Source organism: Camelus dromedarius, chromosome 16 (genome assembly GCF_036321535.1).
Source record: "Camelus dromedarius isolate mCamDro1 chromosome 16, mCamDro1.pat, whole genome shotgun sequence".
In the NCBI taxonomy this organism is placed as follows: Eukaryota; Metazoa; Chordata; class Mammalia; order Artiodactyla; family Camelidae; genus Camelus; species Camelus dromedarius.
Window position 1 is genome coordinate 38,351,870 of NC_087451.1, and position 17,595 is coordinate 38,369,464.

At 49.0% G+C, this 17,595-nt stretch overlaps 1 protein-coding gene across 3 annotated transcripts in view; it reads left to right on the plus strand.

The window, feature by feature from the left end:
• PRKCA (protein kinase C alpha) overlaps positions 1-17,595 on the plus strand; it is a 360,615-nt gene that overhangs the window by 85,428 nt on the left and 257,592 nt on the right. The window contains exon 1 of one of the 3 annotated variants that reach the window (XM_064495636.1): positions 3,187-3,676. The exons of the other annotated variants lie outside the window; for them this stretch is intronic. Coding sequence (XP_064351706.1) covers positions 3,469-3,676 — 208 coding nt within the window. The 5' untranslated portion in view covers positions 3,187-3,468. Of the gene's footprint in view, positions 1-3,186; positions 3,677-17,595 lie in introns of those variants that run through there. 3 annotated transcript variants of the gene reach the window in all.

The window sequence follows — 17,595 nt, forward strand, 5'->3', positions numbered from 1 at the left end:
AAAAAAAAAGCTTTCTGGCCCCACCTCCCTGTGCCGCCAGGATCAGATGGATTCTGTGGAGATTGAGTGACAGGGACTTTGCCTGGTTGCTGTAAGTGTCAGGCCACCTGCACTCTCAGGTTCGTCTGTCCCAGGTGACTCCTTGGGACTTCTAGACACAAACCTGGTGCACAGCAAGCATTCCCGAAATGTTGGTTGAATGGATGATGCATCTCCTCCCTACCTGTGGGTTTTTCTTAATCATCTGAAATACTTGCCGAGTCTCCCGTCATGACAGAGCCCGCCCCTTGTTACTCGCGCTTTCTGAGGTGGGCGACCGAGGCTGCACGTGACCACCGCTCGGGCAGTGTAATCCTGGATCCCTGCAGGGTGGGCAGCCGCTGTCCAGACCAGCTGGGAGTGGACACCAGAGAAAGGGGAGGGATGTGGGCTGTGCGGGAAGTAGAACAGCACGGCATCGCAACAACCCCGTGTGTGTTGCTCTCGGACAAGAACAGTGGGGTGGGGGGCAAGAGAAACGGGAGTTACAGGAGTGGGAGCGGTGGGGGTGTGGCCGCCTGTGGCCGCCGGCTGCGGGCTGACCTGCACTCCCAGGTAAGCCGGTCGTTCACCCCCAGAGTGGCCTGCCTAGACTCCTTCCAGCCTTTTCAAGGACTGACAGTAATAACAGTGGGTAATAAATGTTGATCATATGCCAGGTATTTTATATAGATTAATTCATTCAGTCCACCCAATAGTCTTGAGCAGGCACTGTTCTTAGACCCATTTTACAGATGAGGAAGCAAGTAACACAGTTGAATAAGCCACATCACTGGGAATAGGCGGTGCAGGGATCGGATCCCCAGCAGTCTGACTCTCAGCCTGCTTGACCTCTTTCCTTCCTTCTATTGCGTGGGGTACCCCACTCCCATGGGCTGCCATTTCAGGTGCCAGAATCTCCACTGTGGTTTGTTTGTTTGGGATCACCTTTGTGCACATGTCACCATGCCTGAAGAGGTTCTAGAACTCTGGCCTTTTTTTTTTTTTTTAACAAAGGCAATAAAAAGATAATTTGAAAATCATTAAATCCATGGTAGAGTTTATAGCATCATTCAGTGTAGGTGTAACTACAGATAAGTAGCTGCCCCAGTGCCCCTGAAGAGCCTGGCTAGAGTGCTAGCTTCCGGTCCCTACCTGGGGAGATCCCAGCCGCGTGCAGGGGACTTGTCGTTACCTGCAGTATTTCCTTTGGTTGTTCCCATCCTGCATTGCCCGGCAACAGCCTCTCTCCTTTCCTAAGCTGCAAGGATTGCTTCTGGCCATCCACACTTGTGGAATCTTGGCATTCTACCTCTAATGGCTTTGAGCTGAGGTTTTAAGTCTAGTGAGCCCTCAACAAACAGACTTGGACTTGGCAGAGCTCCCAGCTCGCTTATCTGTACACCAGCCCAGGTGAGGAGGGTCCCCCTACCTCCAGTGTCGCTGCAAAATGACAGCTGCCTGTTAGACTCAGTCCCCGGGCATAAGTTTTGGTCTTGTGCTTAGCTGCCTCTTGGGTGGAGGAAGGTGAAAAATGTGACTGGTCCTGATAGAAATCTACGTTCTTCTATCAAATTCCCATCTTAAAAAATAGCTCTCTTCATGGCAAAAAAAAAAAAAAGTGGGTTGAAATCTAGGCCATTCTTTGTCTCACAGCATTGACCTGCACAGACACGGCACATACTTTCTGTTCCACAAATCAGCCGCATTGGAGTGTGGTCCCTCCCCTTCATGGACGGTGCAGACTGCTCAGCGCACACTTCTGTGGATTTCAGTAAGTGTGTGTTTTACTGTCTTGTGTGGAAGTGACATCTGCCCATTTGGAAGGAAGAGCCAGAGCGAAGGAAGAACATGGCTTGTCAGAGAAGATGGGATGGCTTGCAAGGTTTCTCTAAGTTAGATTCTAAAAGCTCCGAGGGAGAACTTTCTACTCATGGATGAGCCTGTTTTATTGAAGTCTGGGAGACGGAAGTAGAAATCGTGGGAGATGAGGGGGGGAAGTTTTCGAGGCAGATATCCGCCCATCCACTCTGCCACTTGTGGTCCCTCATGCCCAGCACTTCCTGATGTCGAGAGGCTTGTAGTGAACATACCACATCCTCAGTGTTTGTTGAACGAGGGAAACTGTTCCTCTGTCTAGGGAGTCTGTTCCTAGAGACTAAAGCATCAGCTTTGTCTAAACTTTGGGGAAAGTAAGAGCTAGTAACAATAAAAGGGAAGAGAAGTCAATTGGAAGATTTTTAATGGGCCATTTTGACAAAGCCTTTAAAATTTGAGGCCAGTTTTTTGACCAAGATGGCACTCAAACAGGTGGCCTCTTTTGGCCTGAAGTTCTGGAATTCCGTGATGTCGTTGTCCCCTGCCTCCCTCCTTTTTCTGGAGTTTCAGAGTCTTAGAAGGAGAAATTAAACTTGAAAGAAGGATGGATCAGAATGCTAGCTTGTTGATAATGTTAATTTTATACCAAAATGGAAATATTCTTAGCTGGTAGGTGAATACCTGATGGTCTCAGTTAAAACACTGTAACACAATGAATTTTGCCACAGGATCCAAAAGAGCTTGTTTTTACTTCTTTTCTGATCTCAGTTCACATGCAAACCACCTTCTCCTGCTTTTACTCAGGAAGAAGAGAAGTGAAACCAAAAGGTCTTGGTTGAGTAATTTGGAGAGGGAAAGCAAAGAAAAAGGAACTTTGGCTTTGGGGAGAATCTGTCACAGAAGTTCACAGGCTTTTCTAACAAAGTGCTGCTTTGGGGGCCGACTTCAGGGTTCATTTCTCTGGAAGGAAGGAGCTGTCCCTTTGCTTTGACCATTTACCCCCATCGTCAGTTTGTAAATAGCCAAGGCAATTTTGGGTAGATCTATTGAGTGTCTTTCAGACTTACAAGGATGAATATTTCTAAAACTCTTTTTTTTTTTTTTTTTTCAATCCTCCTCTTTTTACCCTGCTCACTTCTGCGCTGGAAATCTGTAGTTCTGGGACTCCTGAGTTTGGATTATGTAAGAGTTCAGAACAGCTCAGTTTATGATTCTTTGATGTGTCATGGATTAGAATGTACACTCCACGGGGCAGGGATTTTGTTTGGTTTTATTTATTTTTAATTAATTTATTTTTTATTTTTTAGGGGGAGGTGATTAGGTTTATTTATTCTTGATGGAGGTACTGGGGATTGAACCCAGGACCTCACGCAGGCTAGGCATGTACCCTACCACTGAGCTATGCCCTCCCCCTGATTTTGTCTGTTTTATTCATACGAGGATGTCCCTGTCACTGAGAGCATGGAGTAAACCCTCAGACACTGAAAGTTGGAGAAATACATGTCATATGTGGAAGGAAGTTAAAGGTGTGCCAGGAAGGCATGTTAGTTTCAAATTCGTTAAAAACAAAACAAAAAACCAACAACAGCAAAAAAAAAAAAAAAAAAAAAAAAAACCAACTCAAAGGCAGTGATGATTTTCATCAACTGCAAGGCTCTGTGCAGGAATCCTAAAGTAGAGAGAAAGCAAGACAGACGTCTCCTAGCCAGTCTTGACAGCATCGTCATGAAATACAAGACAGAGGAGACCATGCATCAAGTCATTTTTATATACCATGATGCTATAGTCTTAAAACGGTGGTTGGATTCTTTATGGCCAATTTCAAATTCAGCAAACACAGGTAAGATGGGGCTCTGACCTCATTGGATTAAAGTGATATTGCAGAGAAGGAGAGGAACTCTGGCCTCTGTTAGCAATGGTGTTGGAGACTTACGGTGGAATTTCATTTTTACTCATCACACCGGGTTAATGGTGTCCATCTGCCTGGAGAGCAGAGAGGATTTTGTCCCTGTAGTTAATGGAACTAGTATTTTTCTCTTTTGCCCAGATTCCTGCCTGACGCAGCCTTTTATGCACCGTAGTAAATACCTGTGCCTGACATTGGGATTCCATATTTGGGAATCTTTGATTACTTGCGATTGACACGTTTGGAATTTTGACTGCTTTTTTAGTCTAATCTCCCGGAATTGTCTAGAAACAAGGGGTTTACTGATCATATTATGAATATGGAATGGTAAGACTAAGAAAGATTTCGTTGGCTTCCAGGTATCTTTAGAAGCATCATTTACATTCAATAATCGTTAACCTGACTCAAGATGGTCCCTTAAGAGCCACCGCCTGCCAGTCTTGGTCACTGGGTGTACTCTTATGCAGGCTGTTACAGAGGCATTTAATGCATCCTGTTTTTCTTCCTTCCCAGGTAATCTGCAGTAATAATGAGGGTTTACCTGAATGACCTGCCCCCCAGTTGAGAAACACAATCACATTATGCAGTAAAAAATATTTAAAGTACACTTTACAGCTCCGGAATCGTACGTGGATAGCTCTAATTAGACGAAGAGCACTCCTCCGGAGCTGAAAGTGTTTAAGAATTCAGTCTTTTAAATGCTGGCGAGGTCAGTTTTCAAACACAGCGTGCTGTTCCGTTCCGCTGTGAATCCTCCTCCAGCTGCAGTGCACTTTAGCTAATAGATCAAGTGTTCCCATTGAAGTTTGAGCGTAAAACCCCTGTTTATTAAAACAATCCTCTCTGGCACTTTGCAGCATCATGATAACGCTCTCTTTGCAGAAATAAAGGAGGGCGTGAGCTCCTGTGAGGAGGCTCTAGGGGAGGACCGCGCTTTCCCTCTGCGTGTCTCGGGGAGAGGCGGTGTTTCTTGGTCGAGGGCTGTTTCTCAGCTTGCCCTGCACACTTCAGCATCTTCTCGGTGGGGAGGAACAGCAGATACTCTGAATATCTACCCCGATTTTGTGCTTATGTAATATAAATGCCCATTCCCAAAATTTCCCTATTTCTAAAAATACTGCTTGGAGTAAGAGTTTAACAATAGGGAAAGGAGCCTTCTTAACCTCAGAAAATCAGTTTATGAAGGATCCGTCATTGCCAGGATTCCTTCTTCTTCCTGTATACAAAGTAAAGGCCTTAGCGATATACTTCTGTGCTGTTTCTATGTTAGAGGCTAGTAAATGACATTGATATGAACGTCCACGCACTGGAGTGTTGGTCCCGTTGCTCATAAAACCTGTAACTCGCGCAGGCTCTGGGTGAACCACTGAATGCGGCCAGGTCCTTCCCTTTCCTGACTGCTTCAGAAAAGCGGCGTCTCTGAGAGACTTCTTCCTCCCACCTCTGTCAGCATCCAAACTCATCTCACATCAGCGCCGTAGCCGCCAGGCCCCCTCACCGATGTTCCCGGTCCGTCCACTTTCCTGTGCGCACTTTGTCCTGAGGGTGGTTTTGGTTTTCTTTGTCCGGCCCACCCAGGCCAGGGCTTCCCACCGATGTTGTGGTAGGAGACTTGCTATTTTGCTGCTTATTGTGTGAAGGAAATTTGTCAGCTCCCTGTCGACCTGCCATTGGAGGCCGTTTGTTTTCATTGTCAGGGGTGTCAACTGATTGTACAGTGGCAGCTGTGCTGAAACATGAGTTTGAAGGTATGTTCGTAGGACCTTCTGTAGAGGATGGGAAAAAATAATAGTGTTTCTCTGGCCTGGTGACCTGATGCCAAAACTAAACAGGATTGCATGGGGCTTAGGAAAGGTTTTGTGTTTTTCAAACCCAGTGATTCGGAGCAGCAGATTATGTGTGTGTTTGCCTGTCACTTGGGCTTTTGAAAGCCCTGAGGTACCAGCGATAGGTTAACCCCAGTGTAAACAGTGCCAATTTGTAGCAGCAGGAATGGTCTTCAAAGGCTTCTTAAAGGTGATGTGATTTGGATGGGAGGGAGCTACTCCGTGCCCGGGCTGGTATCACCAGTGCAGATTTCGTCCTTATGGTGTCTCTGAAATACCCATCGTGGGTCCTGGCTTTTAGGGAGAAGGGTGACCAACTGCAGTGAGGCCGTCGCTGTAGCAGCAAGCAGCTGAGCGAGTGGGAGTCCAGCCCAGCCTCACAGCCTGCATGTGACTGCTTGTTAAGCGTGTGCCCGCACTGGGAAATGAGAAAGGTGTAGTTTCTTGGAGGGTAAGAGGGGGACCTTTCAGGTTGGGAGAGCAGCAGGGGTGAAGGTATGGAAGAGGGGGAGCCAGGAGATGCAGGGCCCGGTGGGCGGACAAGTCCTGCTGGAGCAGAGGGTTGGCATGGGGTCGGGGAAGGACAGGCTGGCGGGAGGTCGGGCCCCAGTGCAGACCGAGGAGCTGGTCCTTACTGGCTGCAGGAGCCTTGGTGGGTTTGGGAGGAAGACACTAGGACAGCTTCCAAACCGTGTGGTTTCCTAACGGTCAGACAGGGCCTGCCATGGAAAGTGAAGGAGAAGGAGCAAGACCTTGGGTTGTGTCCCAGGGCCAGGTGTGCAACGAAGGCCCAGGCTCGGGAGGTGGCGGAACAGACAGACATAAAAGAGAATGGAAAGTGAAAGATGTGGGTGGTTACGAGGGCGAGGTGGCTGGTTTGAGGAGGAAGGTCACTGTGGACGCAGTGTGTGTTGGTTCTCTACCTGACAGCCGCTCCTTTCTTCTGTGCTGGCAGAGCCCAGCTTTGTCGGGGGACGGGGTCCTTGCCCAGGTGACTTGGTAGTAAATCTTGATGGATCTCAGACATGGGAATCCCCTCAGGGTGGGCATGTGATCCCTGCCAGTGGGACAGGTGGCTTCTGGTAAAGATTTTCTTACCCTAAAAGGGGGTACAGGGAAAAGCCAGTTCTGTTTCTGCTGGATGTTGCCTTCTGTGAATGTACCTCTTGGAGTTGTGGCAGCTGTCTTGTGACCATGAGGAGAGCCAGCTTTGTCAGATGGCAGAGGGAAAGAGGACCTTCGTATGTGGAATTTTCCTGCCTCAGGCTTTCCTTGTTTTGTAAGATAAATAGTCTTTATTAAGGCAAAGGTCAGCAAACAATGACCCATGGGCCATCTACCACCTGTTTTTCTTAAAGCTTTATAGGAACACAGCAATGCCCATCTGTTATCATATTGTCTGTGGCTGCTTTTCTAACAGCAGAGTTGAGTAATTGTGACAGAGGCTTTGTGAGCCATATATTCTCAAATACTTACTATCTGGACATTCAGAGGAAAAACTTGCTGACTTCCTGGTTTGTCATTTTAAGTTTTTTCTGTTTATCTGCAGCCGGCACCGCCTCTATAGAGATGCCGGCCTTGTTCTGTTCCTGCTGACCGGAGATCACTGCGCAGACAAGGGCTTCGTAGGTCGAACGTGGAGTCCAGACTGAAGATACGCATTTGGGATTCAGTAGCAGACCTCAGAAACCAAGGAGGAAAGAGTTTCTAAGAGCGGGAAGTCAGTGTCAAGTTCGGATCAGTTGCAGTTTCAGTACGGTGGTGAAGGGCAAGGGCCAGGGGCAGCTGCTTCAGAAGAGGGAATGAATAGGAGGAAGAAGCCCAAGGGGAGGCAGGTTTATTGTAATTAAAGTTAAAGATCCAGATGTAACAGCCGTGTAAGTAAGACACAGCTTGATCTTAGATACGAAAAGTAATGTTGAATCTGATGGTCCTAGACAAGGACAAAGTTGAGTGAAATTATTCTTACAGCTTTTGTGTTACTTGCTCCTGTGGTACTGGGCAAAGACTGAAGGAATATGAGAGACCCTCACTTTATGACTGTTTTTTTTTCCCCCAGGATTATTTTCTTTATTTTTATTTTGGCAGGGGGAGTTAATTAGGTTTATTTTATTTTTAGAGGAGGCACTGGGGATTGAACCCAGAACCTTGTGCAGGCTAAGCATGTGCCCTACCACTGAGCTATTCCCTCCACCAACTTCATGACTGACTTGATCGTTGACTTTTCTGAGCTTTCTTATAGTAAATAAGAGCATCTCTTGTCCCCACAGTGGTGGCCAAGCTCCTGTGATGGGCTTCAGCCAGTCCCACTCTCTGGCTGGCGACTGTTCTGAGCCGGTTGGCACTGATGCCCTGGAGTGAACAGGGGTAAGGGAACCCGATAGATTGATTTGATGGCAAGGATGTGTGATCAGATGGTAAATCCATACACCTCTGCGTGAAGCAAGGATGGTAGCAAAGGCACTGAGCTCTCTTCAAAATATGGATGAACAGGTGAGATGAGGTGCAGGGGGAGGGCAGCCTGCGCCAGGGATGACTTACTCGATCGGTCCAGGGGCAGAAATGGTGGCCATCACATCAGCTTTCAGGGGAAACTGCACACGAGCTTTCAAAAAATCTTGGAAGGTATTCCAGAGAAGTTAAGCTGAAAACTTTGAAGAGGAAGGCTGCTCCTAGCAACAGGTGTTTAATTTTGATGAAACAGTGAGTGAGGGATTCTTGAAGTGATGGCACAATCCGACTTCTGCTGGAGCTTAGACCACCTAGAGACTTGACGAGCCAACTGTACGCATGCACGTTGAGCTAGCATTCACGCTCGTTGAGAGTGTCTTATATTAAAATGTGGTTTGAAGATCTTTGAGGGTGATGAAGAATGCCTTTTTTTTTTCCTGCTACCGTGGGACGGACTTTCTTCCAGGGCCAAACTCCTTAAGGGGAGGGACTATGTCTGATTTGGGTTAGCTGACGTCTGGCATGGTTTTTGGTATACAGCAGGTGCCCCATAAATACATATAGAATTAAATGTTTTACTCCTCCTGACCTTACAAGGCTTGTATTTTAAGATGCCCCAGTCAGTCTAGCTCTGTAACAGTAGTAGGACCCTCCAGGATGAAAACTGACAGCCCAGCTTTGGTGCTGCTTGTTTCATAAACCTGATAAGCCTGTGTGAATGCATGTGCTGGGTTGTGCTGCCTTCTCATTGCTTGTCGTGATAGTTCTGGTGTGGTTAGGAAACGGGTTTCCAGAAGCAGAACTCGAGTTTATATCATTATGGCTCTAGTAAATGAGGATTTCCTACTTTGCTGCGGTTTGATTTGTGATTGTCATCTAAAGAACCAATTAGTGAGAGGTGGTGTGTGCGTGCTGCACGGGCTGTCAGAGCTGGTAACAGACCTCCCTCGTCGTTGCATCAGCCCGTTTATCTTCTGGATGAGGAAACCAGTGTTAACGTACTTACCCAAGGTCCAGCTCCTGGTTATTTTTATGGAAGGAAGCTGCCACCTGTCTGATCCCTGCTCTTCTCCCTGGAACTGTGTACACATCTCCCCTCCTTCCACCCCGAGCCTGTATTTCCCTGCAAAATTCAGGCAAAAGTATGGTAGAGTCTGCGTTCCTAAGAGTGGGTTGGCAGAATTAGTGTGTCATGGATGAGAAGGAGCTATTACAGGCATGTTGGGGGGGGGGGGAGGTTCTGTCTGGTTTTGTGCTTTAAGGTCTGTTTTCTAAAATGAAACTTATCCTGCACAGATTTAGGGACTGTAGGTATAATATACGTCTGTTTGTGGCCAGCATCCCTCGGGTCTGTGTGATAGAACACAGCTTTTTTCTGCATCCTGCAGGGACCCGTGGGCTACACTTTATTTTATCTAAAGATAAAAATGCAGACACACAGATTTGTATTTTGGGCCGTTCCTGTTTCTTCCCCAGCGCGGTCCCAGATGACTTCCGCGCTGCTGGGAGCCAGCCAGCCCTCATCTTCCTTTTCCTGTCACGGTGCCTGTCGAGGCTTTGGGTGAAGTTCACGCGGAGTGAAAATCTCCTGCCTCTCTTCATGACAAGCTCCTTGACCTTCTAGGCTTCGGGGGCAGCCCCAAATACAGGAGCAGAGTGTGGTCCTGCCGCACTGCGGTTCTAGCCTCGGCCTCCCAGCAGATTCCAGAGACACCCCCTGCCGTGCCTCAGGCCCAGGGGGATTGGCTGCAGGGGAGCCAGCATCTTCCAGGTGTGGTCAGAGCAGTGCTTGGGCTGGTGGTGAGCTGACAGAGGCATCCACCCTGTCCTTCCTGTGCTAGTCAAGCACTGCCTTCTCTCTGAGGGGCGAGGTCTGCATCTGGGGCAGGCCGGGTCTGCGGGCATTCGGGGGCACCCTGAGTCCCGAGGAGCGTTCCAGATGGGAGCCAATCCCTGGTCTGCCTCCCGTAAAGCTGAATTTCCATTTGTGGTGTAGAGAACTCGCAGGAACAAAGCTAACTTTCGCCTCGTTACCGTTGCCCTGTGACCTTGGCCCGCACAGGTGAGAAGTGAGGGTGGGTCCTGGGGCCACATGGAAGTGGCCAAGTGCTCGGACGCAGAGTTGAAGATGGCTGTTACAGGCCCAGGCTCCCAGTGGTGTTGCTTGATGACTGTTGATGACTTGGGTTGGTTCATTTTCACGATTCCTATACCTTCTGTGCAGGGAGGAAAAGTCCAGCTTATCTCCTGGCGCAGGGCTTTTGGGGGACAATCACAGGACCCAGGGAGACGTGGGGTGTTAATTTGCTTCACAGGGTGATGCTGCTCTGGGGAGCGGTGTCTGGGCTGCAGTCTGCGGTGCAGTCACCGCTGGCCCTTGCTGCCCACACTGGAAAATGTATTCCTGTTTGCGCGCTGCTAATAACTAGCTCTCAGAAGGCTGAGATTTGTTGCAATTGTCCGTTAATTTATTGTCTTTCCGATGGGAGGGAAAAATAACAATGTATCTGAGGTCACTGCTGCTCCTTGAGGGACTGGTCCATTGTTTTCCGTGCTTTTAGATGTTTCAAATGGGGACCTTTTGTGCTTTATGCGGTGCGATATTCATATTTATTAGGGCCATTTAATAGCAAATGTAAATGAGTTCAGTGCAGCTGTGCTGGACTGTGGTGGTGGAAATGAATTCATTTTGCTACCTTCCCCCCCCCCCCTTTCCTTTGATACTTTCAGATCTTTTCATATTTTTCTTGAGGGAACAGACCAAGTTCCTCAGGAAAGGTGCCCTTGTGTTTTTCCTTTGCCTGCAGGGAAACAGTTTGACTTTTCATTGCTTCCTGTGGTCCTTGACCCAAACTGTCAGAATAAAACGTGATTACATCAGAAATACTTAGACAGAATTTCTCTGCAGCCACCCAGAGGCCTGCAGAGAAAGCCTTGCTCTGGGTCGCTGTGGTTGACCCCTCAAAGCACCGGTCCCTTGACATTTTTTATTCATGGACCCTCCCCACTCCTCCCTCACTGTGTCACACTGGAAGTCCATCTGATACTGAGAGTTGAGGACCACATGGAGTGAGTTCCTGAGCTGGGCGGGTATGTAGTTCTGTTCCCCTGGGTGCCAGCTTCTTCCCTCTGCCCCACGTCTTGGGCAGTTTTTAATCTTCGGTGAGCATTGGAAGCCAGGAGTTCAGTGAATTAGAATTATATCCGCAGCAAAGCCAGACGGGCACTGGCTGGACCCAAGGACCTGGGACATGAAAAACCAGTAACAGTTTCCCCATGTTCTCATCCCCTTCGCATTTTGGAACAATTCAGCCTTTCCAGGGCACGTTCAAGTCCATTTCTCGTTTCCTTCTTGGACTGTAATGGACCCCAAAAGTTGGTGAGAGCGTTTCTGTGATGCACAGTGCGGGGGGAGCCTGCCACTCAGCGTTGGAGAACCAGGGTGGATTGATGACCCAGGGAAGGAAGGGGGAGCTCTGCTGTGTAGACAGGTGCTCCGGGCCAGAACTTAACACCTCTGGAGGGTGTTAAGCATGAGGTGCCAGGCTGCCCCTGGCAGGTGGGAGTGAGTGGGTGTTCACCGTCCAGGTCTTGTGGGTGAACCTGTTGACTGGCCTCCTGACAAGGACGTGGGGATCCCGGAAGTGTGTGTACTGGGGCTGAGTTGACAACAATCAGATGAACTGGTGGTTTCTTGTCACCATGACTAGAGATCAGCTCTGCCCCCCTGCCCGTCTTCCCCCTTCCTCCTTTTGGTGCTTTCTCAGACAAAGCTGCAGGAGGGACCCCCAGGGAGAGTCTTTCCTATAGAGTCTCCCTGATAATACTTGATTTGCAAGGGTCTGGTTTTTGTTGTACTAAATACTCAGGAAAACTAAGACTTAAGGAGGTCAGGTGGCTTTTCCACGTTCTTGCAGTTGGTCAGCAGGAGAATGTAGTCCCCGTAAGTTCTGAGGCTGTAAAGCATCTTAGTGTCAGGGACTATGCCTCGTGTGTGTGAGTCTTTGTTTTACTGCTCACATAGTAGGTGTGCAATTGATGTTTGTTGATTGAACACAGTGAGGCTACCACCACTGCTAAAGAGGTCAGATTTTCCTTCTGAAAGCCTGGGACCAGTCACTATTGATGACCCCCTCAAACCTTCACCATTCCGATTAGCATATTATGTACCTTTCAGTGGGTGAGGGGGCAGCCTGAGAAAGCAGGCATGTTGTAAGATACTGAAGTTGGAATGTCCACAGCCAAGCTCTGATGTGTGTCATTAGCCAGCGGAAGGAGGTAGCCCAGAAAACAGGGAGGTGGCCGGCTGGAATTAAGAATTCTTCCTAATCTGGATATATTATCAGAATTCTTCCTCATCTGGATATATCATTACTGTCCCCCTCCCCCCTCCATTTTTTTTAAAAAAGCAGAGACCTCTAGAGATTAAGTGTTCCAATAACTGGGATGTTTTCCGGAGGCTGTAAGTCAGTGTGCATATTCCCAGTAGCATGTGCTCTGGAGGAAACCCCAGTGCTCAGCGCGTCCCCTCAGCCCTTGCCCTGGGCCCTCGAGGCATCTCGTAATGAAATTACCTTCACGGAAATTTCCTGTAAACACAGTCAAGAGCAGCCTCTCTCCTTGCTGAGTTATTTCCAGCCTCTCCCCTGGTCTGTTCCCTGAAACACCGAGTGAGCGTGCTTATTCTAAACACAGGAGCTGGAAGACAGGGATGGGCTTTGAGTTCCTCTGGCCCCAGGTTCCCCCAGGGTTTCACATCCCAGACACCTAGGGAGTGTTTCCAAAATGTCTGACTCAGAGCCTCCTATGGCGAGACCTGGGCACTGGGTTGTCTTTGTAGAACTTTCCTGAGAACCTGGTGCCCCTCGTGAATGGGCTCTGTTTGAGTCGGGCTGCCTGCATTTGTGGAGGGAGCAGGCGGGGTGCATGGAGCTGGGTTCCTGGTGCAGGGGTGGGGGAGCTGGGTTGGAGCCTGGCTTCTGGGGCCCTTGACACTACCGCTTTCTCTCCTCACCAGACTTTTCTGGGAATCTTGCAGCCATCCTGGGTGTGTGGCTAGCCACTGGTGCTCGGGGGCAAATGGGTCTTATTCCTGCTTGAGCCTTGAGGTTTGGAGCAGCCTGCACGGGAGGCAAGGCAGTAGGCTGGTCCTTAATCTGGACAGCAGCTTTGCTCTGCCCCACGGACAGTGGCTGCACTGTGCTGTCTCATCCCTTGGTGGGGCTGTCAGTTTCACCTCTTTAAGGGATGGGCTGTGAGTGGGAATGGAAGCGGGTCCCTTTGTTCTGGACTTTAATGTGGCTTATCATGTGATTCATGCATGTCTTGTGAAGACATCACAGCCCCACAGTGCATAGGGAGGGACCTGAATAAAAGGAAATTAATGGCTTTAAATGATGGCTTGTGAATCGGAGATGATGCATCGAGCTTGTCTTGTAGCTCCTGTCCACGGTAAATGGGGTGGGGATGTGTGTGCAGAAGTAGGAGGGTTCTCGATTCATTCCAGCCCCAGCCGCCACTGCTGGAGTTGTTCTGGCTTCCCATTTCTGTGCTCCACTCTGGCATTTGGTTCCCTCTTTGTTTTGGTGGCTGGGAAATACAGAACCAGATTTGTAGCTGCTCCTTTTCAGACCAGCTCTGTGTGGCCCCGGACAGGTTGCTTAACTTCTCTGTGTCTTGGCTAAAATTACGGCCCCCAGTAGTCATGCTAACTAACGATTCCTCAGTTAGAGGAATACTGTCTTCCTCCTGGGCTACTGTGAAGGGTAAAGCACAGTGGTGAGAGCTTTCTGACGTCTCACAGCCTTCCTCGAACCTGGTGACCGTTCGGTTAATGTTAGCACAGCCACCACCACCAAGAAGCCCTGCCTCAGGGCTCCATTATTTCTGTCTCCAACTTGGCTTTTTGGTTTGATCTGTGATTTTCCTGATGCTCGTTTTCAAATTTGTTTGTACTTTGCTGGCCACATTCCTGTGGGTAAGCTTTGATCACGTGTGAACGAAACAAAGGCGGAATCAGGTGCCGGGCTCTTGCTGTGGAATCCAGTGCGCTTGAGTTGAGAACGAGAAGACGACTTTTCTAAACACAAGGGCGGAGATGGGCCAGTGATGCGTCCAGAGTCTGCGGCCTGAGCGCCATGTCCTGACCTCCTTTCCACCTTAGGACTGTCAGTGAAGCTTATGCACCTTCTCAGTTCTGTCCCTTATCAGACCCACTCAAGGGCCTGGAATCGCACCTCACCGGACGGACTTCCTATCATAAACTGAGACTTCTCCTTTCTTACCCTGACTTCTTTACAAAGCGCAACTTAAGTTGTCAGAATGCCCCAGATGTTGTGATAACAAGGCTTGGTGCCCTTTACAGCTGGCAGCTTGTTGTGTTGGTGTAATCGTGCACCTGTGCTGTGTTCTTATGAGCAGGTGTAGGTGTGCTCACAGGCAGAGGACCACCGACGCCACCTCCGATGTTCCATTAAAAATGCTAGCACTGGACAAGGCTCTTAGAGAGGAGGTGGTGGCAAAGAGCAGAGGAGCAGCCTGCAGCCTCAGTGGGAGGATCCTTTAAACTGGGAAAATAAGAGGTAATAGAGAAAAGAAATGTGAACAGACGTATTTAAAACAATATGCACTTAAGCCTAAAGCCCATAGAGCGGTTTTAATGAGCTAGTGTGGAAGGCTTTGTAGGAGTCGGTGACTGTGAGCTAGATCTGAAAAAATGAAGAGAGCATTTCAGATTGAATGGCACGTGTTAAATCAGTGCGGTACAGAGCTGAGAACGCGGAGGACGCGTGCTTGATGCAACCACCCTGAAGGCCCCATGTTGCTTTGAACCCAGTGGGGAGGTTAGAACTGGAGGGGCTGAGTTATAAGATAAGGAATGCAGATTTGTCCCCAGGGATTAGGGGAAACCATTGCAGCTCTTAGAGTGGGTCTGTGGTTGAAAGAGAGGCATCGCCTGCTGCGAACTTTCCATCAGATGGGAACCAGCAAGAAGCGGCCCCAGCGGTGTGAGAGGAAACTGACGGCCGTCTGGGATGCTGGCAGCAGAAAGCTGGGGTCCCACTTCCAGGCATTATGGGGGAAAAGTCCTCAGGATTTGTTCAAAAAGTGAATAGGAAAGGGAGGGAAGAGAAGTAATTCCAGGATGCCAGAGCTTGAGGGCTAGGAGGTTCGGTGGTACTGATGTTGGACGAAGTTCATGTGAAAGCTAGAAATGAGTCACTTGGGAAGTTATTCCCAAGAGGAAGAGGAAGTGTATGTCCTGGTTAGAAGGTTGGACTCTGGACTCCAAATGCCTGGGTTCCAACCCCCGTCCTTAGCTGTGCAGTTGTGGCTAAATGTACCTGTCTGTCTTAGTCTCCTCGTTTATAAGATGGGCATCATAACTGTCAACTACCTTGTAGGATGGTTCTGGAGGCTAAATGAGAACACACATAAAAGGCTGAGAAGCGTCTGGCACTCAGGGCACTCAGTAAACGTTAGTGCTGTTTCACTGTTCATATTCGTCCTACTGAAAATGAGACATGTTTGTAGGGGATCAGACAGGGATGAGGATGACGGTCTAGATTTGGGAGATGCAGATGATGAAACTGAGAATAAAGGACCTTGCTAACAAATGAAGGCAAAGGTTGATAAGTGAGGGATGGACCCAAATGGAGGTGGACACAGTGCTGTTGGTGCTACCCTCTGTGGATTTGTGGGTGACCACGGGGAATCCAAGAAAGACAGACAATGAATAAGTGGAGAATTAGGAGGCAAATCAAGAGACTGTGTTGTCATGGCAACCAAGGACGGAGAGTGGGGTTTTTATGTTAAAACAGGCGCTAAGAGTTGACTGAACATTGGGGCGGGGGGAAATACCGCTGATTAAAGATGCCAGAGCAGTTGAGTGAGGGGATGATTTGGAAGCTGCGTTCAAGGGATATGGAAACCGTGCTGGAGGATGCAGAGGACGAGGCTGCAGAGCTAACGGAAGCCCCTCCCTCCACAGGGGAGAGTTGAGTGTTTTAAAAGACGCGTGGAAAGCAACCCATGACGGGCAAGAAATGAGAACTGCAAATGTAGGTAGGGATTACCAGGGGTCCAGGTGGGGCGCTGGCAGCATGATGACACAGAGGAGGGAGCAAAGGTGAGCAGGCGAGGGGCCGCCTTGCCCTGGTTGAGGCCGTGCGGGGGTGGGGGCTGCATCCGGAGCCCAGGCCTTGGAAACGGGTGTTCTCTATAGGAAAAAAAAATTTATTTGCAAATGGTGTGAATGGTGATGGTTTTCAAACCTTAAACTTGGAGGTTTTTCCTCTTTGCAGATAATAGATTTCTTATTCATTACACTTCCCAGCACTGGGAAGGAAGTAACTCGGAGTTTTAAAAGCTTTTATTTTAAAGCAGTCATTTCTCCTAGAAAATACAAGTTTGGAAACAGAGGGATCTGCTCATTCCTACCAGCAGGTGCCTTGTTTGTGGCTGGAGCAGAGCAGGTGGAATTCAGGGAGAGGAAACTCCAGAGTAGCTTGGGTCAGGATGCTGTGAATCCTAAAAGGAAGTGAATGATTCTCTACGTTCTCCTTTCTCCACCTTTTAATAGGAGACTAAAAGTAGGGTGTTTCCTTAAACAGTCCGGACCCCTAAGTGAGCTCGCCTCCCTCCTGATCCTTAGTTTTCTGAAAATCCTTCATCTGTCAGTTCTTTCTAAGAACCGACTCACGTCTATAAATACCCCTTAACAGGCTCTCTTCCTGTTTGGACACCATGAGTAGACACATCAGGTGGTGGTACAGCTGTACAGCTGGCTTCTAGGTGATGTGCTGTTGGGGGAAGGGAGGGGAAAACGAATTCCCGAACCTTCAGAGGAGACGGGGAGCGGTGTCCTGAGGAAACGGGGCGGAGGCGACGGCCACAGAGCTGAGGGTCCCCTTCTCTCAGCCCTCGAGTCTCGTGACAGGTGGAGAAGAGCCCACGGGTTCGGAGGGTCTGGTGCCCTCCGGGTCCTGTTCTCGCGTGGCAGTGACCCTGACGCTTGTCATTTTCTCAGTTTCTCCATCAGCAAAGCAGCTCTGAGGGCAAAGGGTAAATTTGGGTGTTTCAGTGCCCCCGGCCGCTGGCAGCCCTGGTGTCGCCAGTGTGCACGCAGCCCGGACCTGGGTCCATGTGAGATCATGAGCCCAAGGCTGGCTGTCACCGTCCAACTGGGCTCTTCCCTGGCTACCAAAAGCTCAGAAAAAGGAGCATTTTAGAGAGACGACAGGCTGTCTGGGGAACTTTGTTGGACTAACTGATCATCCATGGGATGTTGGGAAGTTGTACTGTTAGAACCGTTACTTCATTTAAACCAGACCAAGAAGAGAAGATTAAGGGGAGAACAGAGAACCAAACGCCCCCCCCCAAATAGTGATAAGCCATTATTGTCAGCAGTAACTGGCATTTAGGGAGGACCTCAGTGCAGAAAGAATTATGCTCATAAGCAGAATTATGCTCATAAGCCGTTTGAGATTGTGTCTGACCTGATTTTATTCAACCCTTCCAACAACTCGTAATAAATTAGATGCTACTGTCCCCACTCCTTGGAGGTGGGAAGACTGT